General features: G+C 36.3%; 1 protein-coding gene across 2 annotated transcripts; it reads left to right on the top strand.

Annotated features, from left to right (window-relative positions):
- Nucleotides 1-12,928: 12,928 nt before the first annotated feature.
- On the top strand, nt 12,929-21,382 carry LOC107605113 (uncharacterized). 2 transcript variants are annotated; one of them, XM_016306863.3, is made up of 13 exons: nt 12,929-13,401; nt 13,506-14,529; nt 14,777-14,986; nt 15,142-15,368; nt 16,003-16,077; nt 17,036-17,107; nt 17,184-17,282; nt 17,392-17,463; nt 17,545-17,659; nt 18,764-18,832; nt 18,995-19,355; nt 20,364-20,493; nt 20,713-21,382. In XM_016306863.3, exons 1-13 carry the CDS (start codon nt 13,237-13,239, stop codon nt 21,127-21,129), a joined length of 3,036 nt encoding a protein of 1,011 aa, XP_016162349.1. In that variant the 5' UTR covers nt 12,929-13,236; the 3' UTR covers nt 21,130-21,382. The 2 variants fall into 2 exon arrangements, with proteins under 2 accessions (XP_016162349.1, XP_020960811.1); XM_021105152.2 differs by having other exon boundaries at nt 12,974-13,401; nt 18,992-19,355.

Below are 21,382 nucleotides of genomic sequence, written 5' to 3'. Positions count from 1 at the left end.
TTTAGAATAGTATAAATTATTGTTATTTCTTTTTCCTTTTAATCTATTGAATTTCTTAAATTTAATTAGATGAAAATATAAAATAATTTTAAACCAATAAATATAAAATAGTTTTACACCATATCCAACTTTTTAGTCGAAACTCATATAGTAGCATTTGCAACAAGGCAACAAGGTTTTTCAAAGTCAACCATCTTGCGCCTTACCTACTAGAACCTTAATTTCAAAGCTAAGTTTGTTAATTAAGAGCATATAAAATATTCTTAAGTATTGTATGTAAGTTATACTGTATGATGTTTAGTGTTACAAATAATAAACTGCTACAACAGATACCATTTGTCTTCACAATTGGGTACATATGCTATGAAATATTAGATACTTTATATTCTTGTCTTCAATCTTCATGGTTTATTCCATTTTTTCCCGTTTTCTTTCATTCCATTTGTTTCTGTATGATGCATGGTATATATGCATAACTGAACAATAGATATATTATTCAATAAAAATTCATATGCAGTTGTCTTCGTATGAAATTGTTAGTTAAGAAATGTTAGATGATTTGATATATTTGACTAAATTGTTATCTAATACTTTCAATTATTAACTTCACATTAAAATAACTGTATGTGAAAATTCACTATATTATTTAGATATTTATCTGTATTTTATGTTTTTATTTTATATTTACATATATTTGATATTTTTTTTATGTGGAAAGACTGTGTTGTCTGGTGTGTCTAAGAGCTTATAAATAGGTTTGGTTTTTACTAGTGTTGTCTAATTATATTCAGTGGCGGTTATTGTCATCTTCCATTGAGGTGTTGCTATTTGTGTTGTTTAGTTGCACATGTAAGTTACTTGCTACAAGAATGTTTGGTCCATGGTGCCTTTTGTTGTTTGTCTTTTACATCTTTTCTCTGTTTTCGTTTGCATCTTTTATAATGTGATCTTTGTATAACTTTACAAAATTATTAGATACATAAATTTGTAGTTAAAGATTCTATGATGAATTGGGATTAACTATTTTATGAGGTTGTGTCTCGAGGTTGTAAAGGATATGATGTTAGATTATCTGTGTGTGTGTATGGAACCACATGGTTTTATATCTTTTTTGGTTATTTCTTTGACTAATTCTAAGTTTTTATTTTAAGTATGTCTTTTTAAATTGATGGTTCATTTGCATGCTGTTTTTTTTTTTTTTTTAATTAAGGGTGTGATTGATCCTTCTAGCTTTTTTGCACATATAAATATTATTGTTGTCTCAACATACATATGTAAGTTTACTGATCTCAGGATCAATGGTAAGTTATTTTTATGTGTAAAGTTTGATGGTTTGTAATTAGGGTACCGTCATTCTATAGTAAACCTATTTTATGGTGATTATGGTAGTTATAATATTTTAAAAATATTATTAAAATTAAAGTAGTGTTTTTTATTATTTAGCAACGCTTTTTTAAAATGTTATTAAAAAAAAAACCAAAATATAAAAAAATAAAACTCTAATAAGACTTACATAGACACATTATGATCGCCATAAATATATAGACATAATAAAATTCACCTTGTAATTATGGGTGAATAACTCGGTATCAGTCGGTTTATCATATTATATGGTTTATTTCAGGGACGAAGCTACATATATAAAAAGAGGAGTAATGGTTCCTCCTAATTTTAATTTTTTACATGTAAATTATATGTAAATTTCAGTTTAGTCTCCCCTTAAAATTTTATTTTAGTCTTATTTTATTGTGTAAATATTTTTAGTCTCCTCTAATATTTCATCTAGCTCCGCCCCTGATTTATTTGTTAAGAAAATTTTTAAGTGTATCGATACACTGATGTTTTAATAATTTTTAACCGTTGATCTTAATTATAAAAAATATATAATATATATAATTAAAATCAACCATTAAAATTTACTAAAATACTATCAGTATATTTGAAAGCTTTTCTATTTGTTATATAGGCCTGCAACTAGCTTTGCTGATGTGCCAAGTGACAAAGAATATAGAACACTTCTTGTGCCATTATTGGACCCTGATTTAGTACGTGTTTTGATTTTTTTTTTTGGCATCTTTTTTGTGCATTATTTGATTGTCCTTAGATTTGTTGATCATGCAACATTCTTGAGTTTAGTAGTTATATATTATATTATGTGTTACTTTAATGTGACACAGACTTTGGTTGAAATTCTATATTGTTCTATAAAGTGTTAAAAAAGGTGTTGAGTGATGCCTTTGTGATATATAAAAGATTATTATGGGGAACGAATTTGAAATATGTCATCATAATAATGCATGGTAATACCATTGGAGACTATGGGATTGGTTTTCAGTAAACGATTAAGTACTACAAGCTATGGAAAAGTGACTACTTGAAGAGGTTTTATCTTGACAACAATATTTTCTATATTTTGTGTTATTAACTCATCATTTTGAAGTGGATCTTCCAAGGCTTCAGGAGTTTAGGTTAATCACCTAGGATTTGGTGGTGGTATGTAGGTGACAAAGATGGTGGCGTGCATGGCGGACGGACAATGAGAAAGAAAGGGGCAGGAGTGGGGATTACGGTGATGGAACGGTGGTGGGAGGTTGGAGTTAGGTTATTTAGATGTGGTTAAAGATTAGAATTAGATTATTTTTTATTAAGGATAAAATTAAAAAAATGACATTATTAATTGGCGAAAAATTAATATTAAGAGTATAATTGAAATTTATTTTAAATGTTAAAGATAAAATTGAATTAAACTAAAATTAAAAATAATTTAATTTTTTTTTGAAAATATTAAAGAGAAAAACATACTTTATTCTTTTATTTTATACTTTATATTTTGTGCTCTGTGTTTGACTGTTTGTTAAGTTTTAATATGGATAAAAAAAAGAACTAAAAATATCAATGAATAAAAAAAAAATGAAAAACTGTATGTTTGGGAATGTTGTAATTATGTACCATGTATAATTTAGATTTAAGATTAGATTTAGATATATGATTAAATATATGCATATGTTTGCTGATTTGCTCCAAATATTTGTGCTTTCTATATTACTAGACAATTGTTTAATTTAGTAGGATTTTGAATTGTTGTAATTTATGTGATTCCATTGTCATTCACAGGGAGAGCATTGTCGTTGAAACAATAGGAGACTGCAGAGTGACATTAAGGCAGTGTTTGTTTGATGTCTATGTCCATGAAATATAAGTAATTAATGATGATAGTGATGACGGTAAAAATCAATAATGGTAATAATGATGGTAGTGATAATAATCAAAGTGATGTTGAAAGTAATTTTGATTTGGAATAAAATTAACTTTTAAATTAGATATATGTATTTTGTATAAAGGTAAATATTAAATTGGTACCCAAAGATTCTGACATTGATAAAATGGTACCTAACTTTTGTTATTAATAAAATAGTCTCTAAAAGATTTTAAAATTTGACAAGCGTGTCCTTGAATTCGCCGGAACAAATCTCCAGCAAGCACAATGCTGACAAAGCCATTGTGTTTTGGTGACCTAGAAAATTACCCCCAAAGCCCCCTCTCCAATGCACACTCCCTCCGCTTCCCTTTCCCTCCCTGTCACAACCCCTATTCCTAATGCACACTTCTCCCCCCATCACAACCTCTCTCCTCAACGCACACTCTCCCTTTTCTCCCTCAACACCACCACTCGCAGCAACAGTAACCTCAACATTAACAGCAACAACAACCTCAACCACTCTCCCTCTCTAACGCACACTATCTCTCCCTCCCTCAACGCCACCACTCGCAGCAACAACAACCTCAACATCAACAGCAACGACAATCTCCACCATTCCCCCTTCCCCAACGCACACTCCCCTCTCCCTCCCTCAACACCATCACTCGCAACAACAACAACCTCAAGATCAACAGCAACAGCAACCTCTATCACTCCCCCTCCTCAACGCACACTCCCTCCTCCCTCCCTCAACACCACTACTCGCAGCAACAACAACTTCAACATCATCAACAACAACAACAATAACAACAACAACAACATCAATCATTAAGGACCACCGCCACCACCATCGTAGCCACAACAAGGTCTGACAACGAAAATCATAAACGAAGTAATGCTTTCAATTGGACAGCAAGGTCTATAAACCCTTGCAACGAAGAACGAAAAATCATTAGCAGAAGCGACCGTATTGGTCTGAGGCTGAACGGTGGCGGCATCCTGCGGCGTATGCAACGAGGAGGAAGGAGGATGAGTGTGACGAAGAGGGATCTGGCAGATGGAGCGGATCTAGTGAGATCTGGTGCTGATGATGCGCAAATTACAGATTCAGACTAGGGCACCAGATTTTAGGTACTTGTGGAAGTTGTGGTAGTGTTGAAGAGGGAGAGGGCAGTGTGCGTTGGGAGGGAGCTGCGATAGGGAAGGGGCTGCGATCCAGAGGAAGAGGAAGGGGGAGTGTGTGTTGGGAGGGGGGCTGCGATGGGAGGGGGTTTTTGGGGTGGTTTGCCAAGTCACCAAAATACGGTAGCCACGTCAGCATTGTGCTTGCCGGAGATTTGCTCTGGCGAGCTCGAGGACACGCTTGTCAAATTTTAAAATTTTGTAGGGACTATTTTGTCAATTACAAAAGTCAGGTACTATTTTGTCAGCACTAGAATCTTTCAAGTACCGATTTGGTATTTACCTTTTTTGTATATTATCACTAAACGTGTTATAAAATTTATGCATCTATCTTTGTGTTTATATATATATATATATATGAGTATTTACCCAAATTGGTCTCCAAGAAATTTTGAAGTGGACGTTTTAGTCCCCAACAAAATTTAATTACATAATTAGCCCCCAACTTTTGTAAACGTCCGTCACTTTAGTCTTTCTAATAGTTTACTCTGTGAAACCCTAACGGTGGAGTCTAACATGTCACGTTCAGGTAATGAGTCTAAACGCCACGTGGGATGAAATACAAAATGGTCCCTCGAAAGGCAACTACAAAAATATTCTTGTATGATGTCCTAAATCCTAAAACAACGGTGTGAAGGTCATCATCATCTTCGTGTGCTACTCTGAAAACGTGTAACCGTAGCAAGTGGAGGGAATTCGGCAAGCTCTTATCGTCGACGAGTTAGAGGTAGCGGAGATGGTAGTGCTAGCAGTGCTTCAGGTGGCCCCAAATTTGGAATTGCAAGATGGGAGAATCCAGGATGCCACTGCAGAATTTATGCCATTGTTGTGGAGTCTGGAACAGATAAGAACCCAAGAAGACCTTTCTTTAGATGTCCTTATTATAGGGTAAGGAACATTGGATATGGTATCTTCTTTATGCATTGCAAAATTTTATTCATGGATTAACTCTGATTTTGTGTATTTTCCCCTTTCATTTCCAACATGCCTTTCTCTAACAACCCTTAAAGATCTATAGATCATCTTGTCACTGCACACCACATTAAAGTCTATCTTAATATGATCAAAAGCTTCACCATGAGTCATGTGAGGTTGGGTCAATAACCTCTTCTCTAATTTATCAACCACCCATTTCTAATCAGCCATGTTAGACCCGAATTCCCTAACACAAGTATGTTTAGGCTCATACGTCTTAATCTGGTAGCACCCTCTAGCACTATTTCAGGCACAATAGATCAGCCAGGGACATTCATTATCCTCACTACTAGGGACAATAGCAGTTCCATTCCTTTCAGTATCATTGGTTATTGCTGCAACTTCTGTAGCCAGAGCATTTGCCTTCCCAGTTCTAGTATCTTTTGTTCCTGATCCTCCATTGTTTTTAGCATTAGATTCCTTTTGTATTTCTCTAGAGTTATCCGCTTCTGCAACATCAGTCTCTTTCCTTTTAACCTTACACTTAGCCTTAAACTTTGCCTTTGCAATCATAGCCTTCTCTTCTCCACTTGCACACTTGCATCTAACTCTTCTATTATCATTTTTAACATAAAAAATTATCCTTTCTTCAGCAATAGTATAGTCCTTTAAGGCATGCTTGAATTGCTCCAATGTGGCAAACTCCATGTTCAATTGGAGTTGAACATCACCAAAGTCTGCTTCCTCATTGAATTGGGGCCAGTCAAAACCATCTCCCTTATTGTCTGATGATTGAGGTGTATCAAACTCCTCTTACTCAAATCCTAAACTATCAGACTCATCACTAAAGATGTCATCCTCTTCCTCTGCTATACTCTGTCCAACACCAAATTCTGACCCACCAGCAGTAGGAGTAGGCCCAGCAGTAATATTGGGTCCAGATTTGTCATTGGGTCTAGTAGTCTGTTTAGGCTCACCTTTCTTCCTTGCATTATCCTTCTTTTCAATAGCTTTCTTCCTTGCATTATCCTTTTTTTCAACAGCTTTCTTCTTACCTTTCTTATCTCTTTTGCCACCTTTGCTCTTTGTTTTCTAAATGAGTCCTTAATCTTCATAGCTATCATCGGTGTCATCCTCAAAGCCTAGAGGTGGGGGTTTATATGCCTCGTCTTCAGCACTTTCATAGCTATCATTGTCAGAAATTGCATTGGTTCATCAGAAAAGACCTCAGCCTTGCTGTCCTCATCAGTGTCATCGCTGTCCTCAACATGGTTCTCAAAATCAACATCTTCCATAATTGGATGATTAAAGAATAGACACAATTCATCTATCTCTTTGTCCTCTCTCTTTTTGTCACACATCTCTCTAATTTTCTTGTCTCCATATATAGGATGTAAGCCTGCTTCATAACTAGGAGCTGTTGGGTCATACCAATATATCTTCTTGTATGCATGGTAGCCAAGCTCTTCAAACATTTTCTTTAAATCAAAATAATTCACTAGATCAAGATCCAACGGAGAAAATCTCTTTACATTCCCATTGATGTAAAGAAGTTCACCCTTGTTATCTTTGACAAAACTCCTCCCATGTTGAAAGACAGGGATAACCCAATCAGTCATTTGCAATTCATAAACATGGAATAAAATGTCAAAACCAGAATACAAACTTATACAGAGCAATTACATATTAAACACCAACTGTTCAAACTTTGATTTTCTATTTGTGATAACTAGATTAATCCATGCATAAAGTGTATTTACCACAAAATATTGAATCTTTTTAATGTTAAGCTCATATATGCATGCATTACATCATTTATCAGTAACTAATTTCTACTACCAGAAACAGATACACAAGGTAAACACATTCGAACAATTGCAACGATGATCAACTATACCATCCGCATCATACTAGATAAGAGATATACGAACCTCGACCAGTGAAGACCGATAGATCGGCAAAAATTTTTTCTACAATAACTCCGTCTCGTACAAAGTCTTGAGTCAACAATGTCAGCGGAGGTCGTGGAAGACTAACGGTTCACGTGGTGGGGGCTTTCTTCGTTAAACCTAGGGGAAGATAGGGTGTTGGTTGTAATTTCGTTTTGTGGGAGGAAGACAAAAATGGACCTTTACAGCCACTCAGCTAACGAAACGACAACACACCCTCGTGCCCTACTCCCAAAACGCGACATTTAGCATCATTCAGAATGGGGACCAATTTGTCTTTATTGAGCATGTGGCGCTTAACACCTGACTCATCACCTGAACGTGACACGTTGGACTCCACCGTTAGAGTTTCACGGAGTAAACTAACAGAAGGACTAAGGTGATGGACGTTTACTAAAGTTGGCGACTAATTATGTAATTAAATTTTATTGGGGACTAAAACGTCCACTCTAAAATTTTTTGGGAACCAATTTGGATAAATACTATATAAGAAAAATAATAGTAATTAATCAACTCATTTTGTATTGTCAAAGTTTATAATTTCAGCGGTACGAGTTTAATGAGTTTTTATAATATGTTGATTTTAAAATATCAGTCCATTTTTTTTTTCAGCAAGTCTTATAAGTTTTTTTTTTTCCAAAGAAAGAAGATACGCTTTATTCCTTTAAAAAAAAGAATATAAATGTCCAAATGTGACTAAAAGAGAATAGAAAGAGAGAGAGACAATGGACTCTCCAAAGCTCAGACAAAAGAGCATTATCCCAATAGTTGCAATAAAGAGAAAGACAAAGAAAAATTTCTAGCTAGATTTGGGGTTCATTGGTAGCTACTGAAGACATAATCATCCTTCTTGCTAAGGCATCCACTTCTTGGGGAGTCTTGGAAACCTATTCGAAGACGTGTTCATTGCAAGATCTCCATATGCTCTAGCAATAAACCCCCAATAATAGTAGACTTCTCTCTTCATTTGGATTAAGAAATAAATGTTATTTCTTCGCCGCCTAGCACTTAAAGAACAGGTCCTCATCTTCGCCAACAGCCATACCGCAGTAAGGGCTCCTATTCCACACTTCTCTAGCTTTTTCACAAGTAAATAGAAAATGTATAATTGTTTTTGTGGCTGCGTGACACCGTCGGCAGGTAGCTGGTCTCGAGGGCATTCTTCGGTGAAGCAGCTCTATAGTCGGAAGTCTTTCATGTTGAGCATGCCAGAGGAAAAGAAGAACTTTTGGTGGAGCTTTAATCTTCCAGAAATCTCGCCAAATTCCTTGTCTTTGCTGGAGGTGTGGATGAAGCTCAGACGGTTCATGGTTGAAGGAAAAGGCTATTCGGTACCCATAAGAGACTTCGTATCTGCCTTATTTGTGGAACAATCAGGTAAGTTTATCCCTCTGCTCACCAATTTTTGTTGCTAAAATTTGCTGAGTGATGGCTGGTGGAAATATTGAGGCAATGAGCTGTTGATTCCATTTATTATTTTCATTCATCAGGTGACTGACTCATGAGACTGGTTGGTTCATAGCAAAGGAGTTTAGACTGATTGGAGGAGTAAATTGTTGTAAAGACGGAACCCATGGATCAAAGAAAATGTTCACCTCGGAGCCAGGACGTATTTGCCAAATTAAGCCTTTCTCAGTGACTTTTCGCCCCTTCAGAATGCTCCTTCAACACCAGGAAGGTAAGTTCCCTGCCTCTGTTCTCAAAATATCTGTATAGCAAAAGTACTTGCCTTTGAGAATTCTAGCTAATTGCGAATTAGGTTGTGTTGCTATTCTCTAGCATTGTTTGCCTAGAAGTGCCAGATTTTGTGCCTTCAAATTCTTAAATCCCAGGCCCCCTTCCACTTTTGGCCTAGTTATCATATCTCAGCTGACCTAGCTAATTTTTCGTTCCTCTCCCTTTTGACCCCACCAAAATCGAGCTAAAATACGGTGAATTTGCTGTAGTAAGGAGTCAGGAAGTTTGAAGCATGACAGGGTGTAGATAGGGATAGCTTCTTCCACCGCCTTAATAAGGACATGTCGCCCTCCAACTGAGAGTAGTTTACATTTCCAACCTTTAACTCTTTTTTGAACTCTATCTTTAATAGCACCAAATGTAGTATTTTTTGATCTCTGAACCGTAGAAGGAATACCCAAATACTTATCTTGGGCCCCAATATGTTGGATATTTAAATTCTCAGCAATTTTGATATCTTGAGGAGTGTTTTTGCTGAAGAAAATAGCCGACTTATTTAGCTTGACTGTTTGTCCACTAAACCTTTCATAATCACCCAATAGGTCTAGGATACGATCACAACAGTTAGGAGAAGCTTTACAAAAGAGGATAGAGTCGTCAGCAAAGAGGAGGTGGTTTACAGTCGGGCACCTTCTAGTAATTTGAATCCCTTGTAAACTCCTGTTTTGCTGTGCTTTGTGTAGCAAGAAGGAGAGACCTTCCGCACAAAAAAAAAAAGATATGGGGAGAGAGAATCACCTTGCCGGATACCACTACTTGGTTTGAAATAGCCAAATGGTTAACCTTCCACAACAATAGAGTAAGAAACCGTCGTAACAACCTCTTGAATCCACCTAATCCATCTTGCATCAAGCCCTAATCTTTCCATCATAAACCAAAGAAAAGGCCATTCCACGCAATCATACACTTTACTCATATCAAGCTTAATGGCCATCTCAGCTACATCCTCGGATCTCTTCGTTTTTTGGTATTGCATAACCTCATGTGCAAAAAGAACATTCTCCGAAATCAATCAACCTTTCAAGAAGGCACTCTGGTTCGGACTAACTAAGAGATTCATAATGTTTTGCAGTCTATGGACAATGATTTTCGAAATAATCTTGTAGACTACTGTAGAGAGGCTAATGGGTCTCACCTGGGACATGTCTTTGGCTTCGAGAACCTTAGGAATAAGACATATCTGGGTATGATTAAAACTCCTGAGTAATCTGCCTCCTGTGAAAAAACTCTTCAACAGCCAAAAAAACATCTCCACCCACAATGCTCCAGAATGCGTGAAAAAATTTAGATGTAAACCCGTCATCCCACGGGGCGCTCTGTTGATGCACACTAAATGCTACTCGTTTAACCTCCTCCATAAAAATAGGCATAAGAAGTTTTTTATTCATACTTGGGGTAACCTTCAGTTCTAACTCTTCAAAGTCTTGGCTCGGATCAAGAGTGGGAGAGGCTGAGAAAATACTTTTGAAATATTCCTCAGCTACTCTCGCAATACCCTCGTTTGAGTTTGCCACCACCCCATTTTCACCAACCAAACTCCAAATCTTGTTGCTACGGCATCTGACTCAAGCAAATTAATGGAAGAACTTAGTGTTACGGTCCCTAATTTTTAACCACTTTATTCTTGACTTGTCTTTCCAGTAACTTTCCTCATTTAGGTAGGCCGCCTCTAGCTGCTTTTCAATCTCCAGAACCTGCTCACCCCCTTGAACTCCAGAGGCTCTCAATTCTTCCAATCGGTCTTTGAGTTCTCGGATTTGTTGCAGGGAATTAGACCGAGAGGTTTGCTGCCATTGCACAAGCGAATGTCTGCACCTCTTTAGTTTTTGAGCAAGAATGAACATAGGGGATCTCACAATTTTAGTTTTCTATGACTCCTCAACTATTGCTCTTACCTCAGCATTCCAACACCATCGCTCCTGGAATTTAAACCTGCATTTTGTTTTCTCCGTAGGGGATTAGAATCCAGCAGTAAAGGGGCGTGATCTGAGCCGTCTTCTTGGAGTTTGGTACTGTAGCTGTAGGATAAAAAGCATGCCAATTCAATGTTGCTAACACCCTGTCAAGCGGGTCTTGAATAAGCTCCTGACTTCTCCTTCTATTTGACCAAGTGAACAGTCTACCCACCATTCCCAGGTCCAATAAACTATTGTCATCTATAAAGCTATTGAATGTTGCCATAGAAGGGTCCGAAGTCAAACATCCTCCTTCCTTTTTCTGGGTATTCTTTATAGCATTATAGTCACTAAGAATGATGGTTTTACTTTGAAACTGTTGCAATATAGGTTTGATCTGTTCAAATTGCTGAAGTCGGATCTGTTCTATACTGCTAAAATGAACACCAATTAGTCCCCATTTCTCCTGCCTAGTAACATCATTGATTTTTGTAGCAATAAAAAATTCACCCGAGTTCGTTACCACCACATTAGTGCCCTTTTTCCATGTCAATGCAAGGCCACCTGCTGTACCGTTAGGATTACATAAAAACCAATCACCAAAACCACATGCCCTTAACTTGTTCTCCACTTGACGAAGCTAATTTTTTGTTTCACAGATAAAACCAACTTCGAGGGAGTGGGATCTACAAATTCCTTTGAAATTATGGAATGTCAGGGGCCTCCCCAAACCCCAACAATTCCTTAGACATCATGACGGAAGGATCATATTTTCTCATAGCAGAAAATTAAGTAGTGTTTGTTTTGGAGTATTGAACCGAGACTAGAGAATTGAGACTCAATATTATGTTTGTTGTCCTCAAATTAAAACTAAAATTTCAATTTAAAAAGTGTGAACACAAAAAACTGAAATTTTAATAATATTTTTTATTCTAAAAATATTCTTATTTAATCTTTCAAATTCTAATTATACCCTCCCACAACCACTATCTCTCCTTTTTCAAATAGCATCGTTCCCTTCTCCTCCAACCATCGCCGTCCTCATGTTTTTCAGCCGCCACCATCCTCTCTTCAGTAATTAATACAATAGCAAGTAAAAATAGATTTAACACAACACAACCTTAATAATCAACATAACACAACAGAAAAGAACAATGAAGCATATGCAAAATATAAAAGAATAACGAGCTTTTATCATTAATGACGACAAATAACAAAGTTTGCGGATAGTAAAGACAACGGTAATTACAAAACAAAAGAGAGAGAGAGAGAATGGGTGACTGAGTTTAGAGAATTTTTTATTTTTTAATTAATAATATTAATTTAATAATTTTAAATATTTTAGCCTCTATTTTTATTTCAAACTAAATAAAATACTAAAATTTATTTTAATTTTCGTCTTTTAGTTTTTATTTTTTTTTTAAAACACTACTTTATGGACCTTTCTTTTGATAGAGGTCACATTTTCCTTTGAAGAAACAAATAGGATCGAATTGGCTTTCACTCCACTATAAAAATAAAAATGAAAAAATAGAGTAAATGGTTAAATTAATACTTAAAATATTTTTTAATCAAATTTATTATTTAAAAATTTTAAATTTGTCATGTTAGTTTTTTTAGTGTCCAAATTTACTAATATGTGACGTTAAGTGATACCTCAATACATACTTAGAAGTCTTAATTGATTATTAACATGACTAGTTTATGAAATTAGATAAAATCAACTCTAAATTGAGAGATTTCAATGTTTCAAGTTTTTTCCACAATTAAATTTTAATTTGATTTAATTTCATAAATTTATTATATTAATAGTCAATTAAGACTTTTAGGTGTATGTTGGAATGTCACTTAATATATCATATTAATAAATTTTGACTCTATTAATAAACAAAATGATTAAAGGACTAATATGACTAATTTAAAATATTTAAAAAACAAATTTGATTAAAAAAATTTAAAGAACTAATTTAAAGAACGAATGATATTTTAAAGACTAATTTGATTATTTACTCAAAAAAATATATTAATAACTGAAAATTAAAACGACACGTGCGAAACTAGTTCTTCTCTTAAAACGCAAACAAAATCCATCGGTGACGGAAGAAACAAAAATGGGAAACGGAGACAAAATTCAGGGCAATGGTATTTTTGAAAAAAAATGGAAACGAAAAGCGATTAAGATTGTCCGTTAAGCGGAAACGGGAATCGAGAGGCGATTTTAGAGTATTCGCGATTCGAAACGAGGGAAGTGGATTGATCTGTATCTGAGAGTGACTTCATCTACAAATCATGTGTATGGTGCCACATACGAATTCATTTGCAGCTTCGAGTTGATCGTTGAGTTGTGATCTCCGAAAGAATGACAACACCATCGCCGTCGCCATCGCAATCGGGAGCTTCGAACGTGGATCTCTTCGATGCGTATTTCGGGCGCGCCGATTTGGACCGCGACGGCCGCATCAGTGGCGTCGAAGCCGTCTCGTTCTTCCAAGGCTCCGGTTTACCGAAGCCGGTCCTGGCTCAGGTAACACATCGAAACCCCAGCTTCATTTCTTAATATGTTAACCGCCATGATTCCCGCGCTTTTGAATTTCATCCTTAGTGAGTTCCGTTACGCCAATTGTGTAGATTTGGGCTTTTGCAAATCAAAGCCAAAGTGGGTTCCTCGATAGGGCAGAGTTTTACAACGCCCTTAAGCTTGTCACTGTGGCACAAAGCAAACGAGATCTTACTCCTGAAATAGTCAAAGCTGCATTATATGGTCCAGCTTCATCTAAAATACCTCCACCTCAAATCAACTTTACTGCCCCTGTTGCAGTTGCACCCCACCCACCTGCACCTGCACCTGCACCTGCACCTGCAACACAGAGTTCTCTACCGCATCAAAATGTTGGACCAAGGGGGCCAGTTCCAATTTTAGGTGGAAACCACCAAAATCTCCCTTCCCAGGGAAGTCAGTTAGTGAGGCCGCCTCCGCCGCAAAATGTCTCTGCTACTGCTTCTAATCTGGCACCTGGTACTGCCACTCAAGGTATCCGTGGAGTTCCGGCAGTAACATCCTCTTCAATGCCACCTAGAGGAAGTAGTCCAACATCTACTCAGGGGGTTTCTGGATCAAATGTTGCACTGGCAGCTGGACAATACCCTGCGTCTGGCACTAAGTCATCTGATCAAGCCGCTAAGGATTCTAAATTGGTGGTTACTTCGGGGAACGGTTTTGCTTCTGATGCGTTTTTTGGAGGGGATGTGTTCTCTGCAAGCACATTTCAGCCCAGGAAAGATTCTCCTACACAAGGAAGTTCACCACTTTCACCAGCTACTGTTCCTGTTTCTGGAGGGAACCAACAGCCGGTTAGGACTAGCTCCACTGAGTCTTTGCAGACCCCACTCGCAGCTCAGCATGTTCGTGCACAGCTTCCGCAGGTCCGGCCACAGAATCAACATGCCTCGGTCCAAACACATAATATGGTGAATCCACCTGGACATCCAGTGAGGTTGCAGGATTCTGCTTCCCAGTCTCCTTGGCCAAGGATGACTCCCACTGATATTCAGAAATATACGAAAGTATTTGTGGCAGTAGACACTGATAGAGATGGGAAAATCACCGGGGAGCAAGCCCGAAATTTGTTCCTTAGCTGGAAATTACCACGAGGTATATCTTTCTTATACCTCTGTTCTTTCTTGGAAAGGAGAATTTAAGTGCTTTCTTTATCTTTTCTTCTCTATTCCATTTGCTGTCAGCTTAAGTGTGATTGATTTGCATTTGATAGCATTTGCCTTTAATTTTTGTTCTCGATTTGTTGCAAGCAATACCTTTTCTATTGTTCTAGTTTTAAAATCTATGTCAATGGCTTGCTAATTCCTGATTACGAGCTCTACAATGTGTTTATATTTTGCAGAGGTTTTAATGCAGGTTTGGGATTTATCCGATCAAGATAATGATAGCATGCTTTCCCTCAGGGAGTTTTGTGTTGCACTGTACCTAATGGAGCGGCATAGGGAAGGACGTGCTCTTCCAGGAGTACTGCCAAGCAACATTCTCCCTGATTTATCACCTCCTGGTCAACCTGCCCCTCAGCACAGTTCTGTAACTTGGGGAAATCCATCAGGTGAATGTCCAAGAATTACTATTTCTCCGTCTCTGTCTCCCTCTCTCTCTCTCTCACACACACACACATGGGTGTGCACAATTACATAATCATTTATATATTTGGGAAGTATTCACTAGTATTTTTCTCTATGCCATGTTTTGTATCTATGGAAGGTTTTCAACAACAGCAAGGGATGAGTGGCCCCGGTGCTCGACAAGTGAACCCAACTGCAGCCCGGCCACCAAGGTCGGCTCCTGTTCCGATGCCCGATGAAGCACCTCAGAAACAGCAGAAGCCCCGAGTTCCAGTGCTGGAGAAGCACCTCGTTAATCAGCTCAGTTCAGATGAGCAAAATAAAATTAATTTAAAGTTTCAAGAAGCATCAGAAGCTGATAAGAAGGTAACCACTCCATTTTTCTTTCTTGCATTGCCTAATATTGTTGTTTGATAAATTTCGCATTTGTTTGGACATATTAGAAAGTGCATGGTCCTGGACAGTGACATTGACAATTAGAACTACAGCTTATCGGCTGTATTTTTATATTTTGATGGTTCTACTTTTAAATTTTGGATTCCACTAATTTACTGCAGTTCTTTATTTTTCTTGATGGAAAAGTTTGCACAAGTTACATCTCTTTCATAGCTACCTGTATTTTGTGTATCTACTATCCAACTACCCTTCCTTATATATTAATTTAGTTTCATGAAAACTGAAAAGCAACTCTTTCTGTATTTTTCCATGGTCATATAAAACCAACTTATTGTGGGATGTGGTGAAATGACAATGTGAGTTATATTTTAATTTCAACATGATGTCATGAAGTATGCTTCTCCTCTTTATCTGTTATGCTAATGATGGTTGCAATATTAAAATTATTAGGTGTCAGTAGTATCTCTGAAGACAGAATGGAAAGTTTCTAAATAGTCTTTTGTGGCATGCATATCATTATGTCAGCCTCCGTGTACATGATTATACTCTATTGTGTTTCAAATTCAAGGCAGGTAATTATTATGTATTCCTTTGCTAACCACAGGTGGAAGCTCTTGAGAAAGAAATTGCAGAGTCCAGAGAGAAAATAGAATTCTGCCGTGCAAAAATGCAGGAACTTGTGAGTATTTTTCTTTCTTTTTTCCTTTATATCTTATTAAAACTCTAGTCTGTGCCTTTTAATATATACATAGTTTGTTGTGTCTTCTCTAGATTAAACGGTTCATTCCATTTGGGGCTGGGCTTTATACCATTAGCATATCGTTGAAGGCTTGAAGCTAGTAATTATAAAAATTAAACACTGAAGTGTAATTTGGTAGGAAATTCTTGTGACACCACAGTTTCTTGCTCACTTAAGGAAGAAGTGATGTTGCTAAGAAGCCAGAAACTTCACCATGCAAAGCTTTAAAAATACACAATATGCATCGGCTATATTATTATTTATTAATGGGATTCTAGAATGGTCCTCTAAGTGCTTGTTATGTTGCTTTTTGATATTTCTAATTAATAGATGGCAATCCCCCTTCTTTCAGCTTTTGGCTACTACTCCAGATACAATACTGACCAAAAAAAAAAAAAAGAAAATACTCCCTCCATCCTTTTTATCTGTAACTTTAGCCATATGCCTGGGGACAATCAATGTATAATTATGAAATATTCTTCCTAAAATATCCTTGTTCAATTTTCAGCATATTAATTGATTCTATTTATTTCTATCTACATGTCTTGATTGTAAGTGAGTTTGGAATGTTATGAATGGGGAAATTTACTTGCAAATGCTTCGTTGATATGTGGGAGATGACAGATATTATGGACCATTTGTGTCCTCAAAATGTCAGTTAAAAGTACTGAAGTGAATACTGAATACCTAGGAAATAGGCATGTTATATTGCTTGCACAGCTTGCACTTCTTTTTGTCTATATAAAAATTTCGGTTACTGAGAAGAGAATAATTTGTAGAAAACTTCCTTCTTCCAATTTCACATACTATTTGTGGTTTAATCTAGTGCCACCTTAATTTTCCTTTTTGCTTTTCATTTCTCTTTTTGAAAAGGTTTCTTGTTCTTTTTCTGTCTAAGGTTCTGTACAAGAGTAGATGTGACAATCGTCTTAATGAGGTCATAGAAAGAATATCAGCTGACAAGCGTGAGGTATCTTTCTTTAGAATTACCTGTGTTCTTTTTGTTTCCAAATCGTATTATCATTTTCTCAAATTTATCAATTCAGGTTGAGATTCTAGCAAAAAAGTATGAAGATAAGTATAAGCAAGTTGGAGATGTATCATCCAAGTTAACTACTGAGGAAGCCACATTTCGTGATATACAGGTGCAATGAGATACAGATTTCTCTTCAATTGATAGCATGTGTTAAAAGCTTGTTATTATTAGCCTATTTTATTAAATACTGTCAAACTATTTCTTTATTTGATTTGCAGGAGAAAAAATTTGAATTGTATCAAGCAATTGCCAAGATGGAACAAGATGGAAATGCTGATGGTTCATTACAGGTAGATTTTGATATTTACCAAGCATGAATATCAATCTTGAGAAATTATTTTCGTATCTCATTTAAGTCATAAAAAATTCAGGCCCATGCTGATCGTATCCAATCAGAGCTTGATGAACTGGTAAAATCTTTAAATGAGCGGTGTAAGAAGTATGGATTACGTGCAAAGGCAACAACACTAGTGGAACTACCCTTTGGTAATTTCTAATTTATGTATTATTATCCTTTTAGTAATTCTCTAGTATTTTGGATGTCTATAACTTTATTATTTCGAATTGCTGCTTTTATTTTGTTCTTTTGTTGTTGATATCAAGCTTAGAAGTAGTCTTTAGTTGTTGAATACTGTTTTTAAATCATGATGAATATCACATCAACCATTGCAACTAAAAGAGGTTGCTCAATTAGGTGGCATTTAACATATTTTTGCAGCTTTTCTTGTGTAACCTTCATCAATTTTCTTGTCATTGATATGCATGGACAGACTCTATAATCTCATAAACTCTCGCCTATTGTAAAAAAAAATATGTTTTCTCGTGTTTTTTATTATTATTATTAATCAATTTCCAATGAAATGTAATGATGCATTGACAATTGTGGTTCTTTGTCATAGTTGCTGATGTAGTTCTTGTCAAATGATGGATAAATGCTTTCATTCTATGAAAAGGAGGGCAAACTTGTAACCCACTAATATTCTGGGGACGTTATGCAATATAAGCTACACACCTTGTATATATTTCTCTTAAATCATCAAGAAGACACAAACTAAAAGCATAGTGACCCTTTTTGGTGTAAAGCATATGACCTTTTTTATATGGGGCTTCTTTAACAGATGCTGAGGGGGTTTGAAGCTTTGTTACACTGATTTTCTTGCTTGTTCGAATTGTTTTTAATGTTACACTGTGTGTGTGGAGTGCTATCCTGCTCTATGCATTTTTTTTCTTTTGACTATGTAGATTTCTTCTTTTATAAAAGGGCAATTAATTGTGGTTTTCTGTTTCTTGCAGTTGCATTTTTCTTCCACTATATCGAATAAGATTACAAAAACTGTTTCCATTCATGTAGAATGAAGTCACTTAGTGTTTGTTCTCTCGCTAAGTGTATAGTTTGCCTATTGATACATAGATAGTTATCATGTTATCCCCTTTTACTTGTTTTCTTTGTTATTTCTCCTTTCTTTGTGGTTGCCAGGAGTTCCATGTGTTCTCTTCAACTAGCTCTTTTATTTTGAAAAAGTAATTGCATTGCATTCATGTCATGTTAATCTTATATTCTCTGGTGTCACTCAATTTTTTCCTTTTAAGGTTGGCAACCTGGTATCCAGGAAGGAGCTGCTGACTGGGATGAAGATTGGGATAAGCTTGAAGATAAAGGTATATTTATTATATAAAATTTTGAGGTATCTTTACATAAGGTTATGGAAAGGTCATTGTTGATTATTATTCTTTCTGAGGGATAAATTTTGAGTTATATAGTTCAGGTGACTGCGAATAGATTATGGTTTAACTGCTATTACTTTATTTCTCCATTAGCAGAATTCGCTCTTGTCAAAGAACTCACACTTGATGTGCAGAACATCATTGCACCTCCAAAACAAAAATTGCCATCGTCTGTGAAACAGAAAGATTCAGAAATTGACAGTCCCAAAGTTACAGGTTCACCTAAGAGTGATAATGAGTCAGAAAAACCCCAGATCACAGATGAACAAGAAGTTGACAATGAATCCGTTCATAAGAAAAGTGAAGATAGGTCTGCAAAATCCGCTCCTAGTACACCGTTTGCTACGAGCTTTATTGGAAGCCCCCAGAGGGCCTTTTCTGACTCTGACATTGGAAAGACTGCTGCTGGTGAAGATCGCTCGCTCCGTGACCAAGATAGCATACAAGAAACCCAGAGGTATGGTTTCACATCTCATTTTTCTGTATGCTGGTCAGTTTCTGATTTTGCTGTAAAATTAGTGGATGTATCATTAATTTTGATGATCATGAAGGTTCTGTGCCTTTGGAAGGTCTTGGTATTTTGGCATTTAGTCGATTACTACCATCATCATCATCATTACAGCAAAAATGATATTTATTATTGTTAAAAACTCCCGGGACTCTGATTAACAACTTTGTAATGAATCTTATTCAATTGGCATAAAATCTTCATGGTTCAGCCTTGCAGGTTTTCAGGCTCTGCCGCACCAGTACTAATTCCTAATTGTAATATAGGTCTTACATGCCAAAGTATAGAAAACTAAGAAGTATAGGGTGAAATGGTTAGAGTGTACATTATCTTTAAGCCAATAGATGTAGGCTTGGTTTGGTAAAGCTTTTCGAAGAAGTGCTTGTGCTTTTTAAAAGTTCAAGCTCCTCATTTTGTGTTTGGTAAATAAAAAAGATCATGTGCTTGTGCTTGCAGCTTTTAAAAGATTGGGGTACTTTTGAAAGCACCTAAAATAGAGCTTTTCAAAGTTGGTTTATGCTTTTCAAAATTTAAAAGTCTAATATAACCTCATATGTTAACTAATTTTCAAATTTAATACTTGTATTTATGTCTATTATAGTATTTTTAAATTTTAAAAGCTATTTTACCAAATGCAATTGTTGTTGCTTGTGATTATTAAAAGCAATTTTTAATTTGATTTACCAAACATAAATGCTACAACTTTTAAAAAGTCATCTTTTAAAAGTTAGCTTTTATAAGTTACTTTTGAAAAGTAAAAGTTTTACCAAACTAAGCCGTAGTGGAAATCTTGCTTGGCTTGATGTGAATTTATTATGGTTTTGTGCATGATATGGACTTCAGATCCACCATATTATTTCTAAATGGATACTGATATGCCTCATTTCATATGTTTTGTTTCACCGGATATGATGTTATGATCTTGTGAAACAATTGCTTATATAATCTTGCATGCAGTGATCATGGTGGAGACAAGCCTCTCTTTTCCAGCGAGAAAATATTTGACGAACCAAATTGGGGAACCTTCGACACTAATGATGATATTGACTCAGTTTGGGGGTTCAATGCCAGTAGCACCACGAAGCAGGTATGCAGATTCTCGCCGCTTATATATTGTCATAGCAAAATTCTTTCCTTTCCTTTCTAAATTCCCATTAGCCGTGCAATGCGCCGGTTTCGGTCTAGTTTTATAATTACTATTTACATGTTATTCAAAGTTTCCTTAAATTTTAACATTTCCATTTGCTGGCACGTTTGAACAAATTCTAGCAGTCTGCTGATCACGTTAGGATGTTTGTTTCTACAGGGGAGAGATGTTGAGGGAGTCGGAGACGACTATTTCTTTGGTTCTGGCGATCTCGGCTTTGGCACAATTAAAACAGGTTCAGAACAGGGTGGTGATCCTTTCCCAAAGAGTGGCGCATTCAGTTTTGATGATTCTGTTCCAAACTCACCACTTTTCAGCTCCGGCAGCTCTCCACAAAGGCCCAAAGAGTGGTTGGAAAGTGGTTTTGACAGCGTGTCGAGATTCGATTCTTTCCGAGCACAGGATAGCAGCACTTTACCTGCACAATTTGATTCAGGCCGCAGCAGTATGGATTTTGATCATGTTCGAGGCTTTTCAGCATTTGATGACTCGGATGCCTTTGGTTCTGGCTCTGGCTTTGGCTCTGAGCCATTTAGGACTTCATCTGAAAAGCAAAATCCCAGAAGTTCTTTTTAGTTTTGTAGTTATTTTTCTATGTGCTTTGTTGCCTCTGTTGGAGTGGGTTTTTTGTCACCCTGTTGGGGAACCTCACATTTCTAATCATCATAATTTTGGCTTCTTGGTTGACTATTTTTCGAATAGGGTATGGGTATCAATGTATCATTGTGATTCTTTTGTTTTCGGCTTTTCTGGGTAGTAAATATTGTGTACTTTTATACTTAGATTTTGCACTCACGCATTTGAAGTAAATAAATCAATTTTTTATGTA

The sequence above is a fragment of the Arachis ipaensis genome, chromosome B6 (assembly GCF_059453495.1).
Source record: "Arachis ipaensis isolate K30076 ecotype BB chromosome B6, ASM5945349v1, whole genome shotgun sequence".
Taxonomy (NCBI): Eukaryota; Viridiplantae; Streptophyta; class Magnoliopsida; order Fabales; family Fabaceae; genus Arachis; species Arachis ipaensis.
Note: the sequence above shows the minus strand (reverse complement) of the source record. Positions and strands in the feature narration are given on the sequence as shown.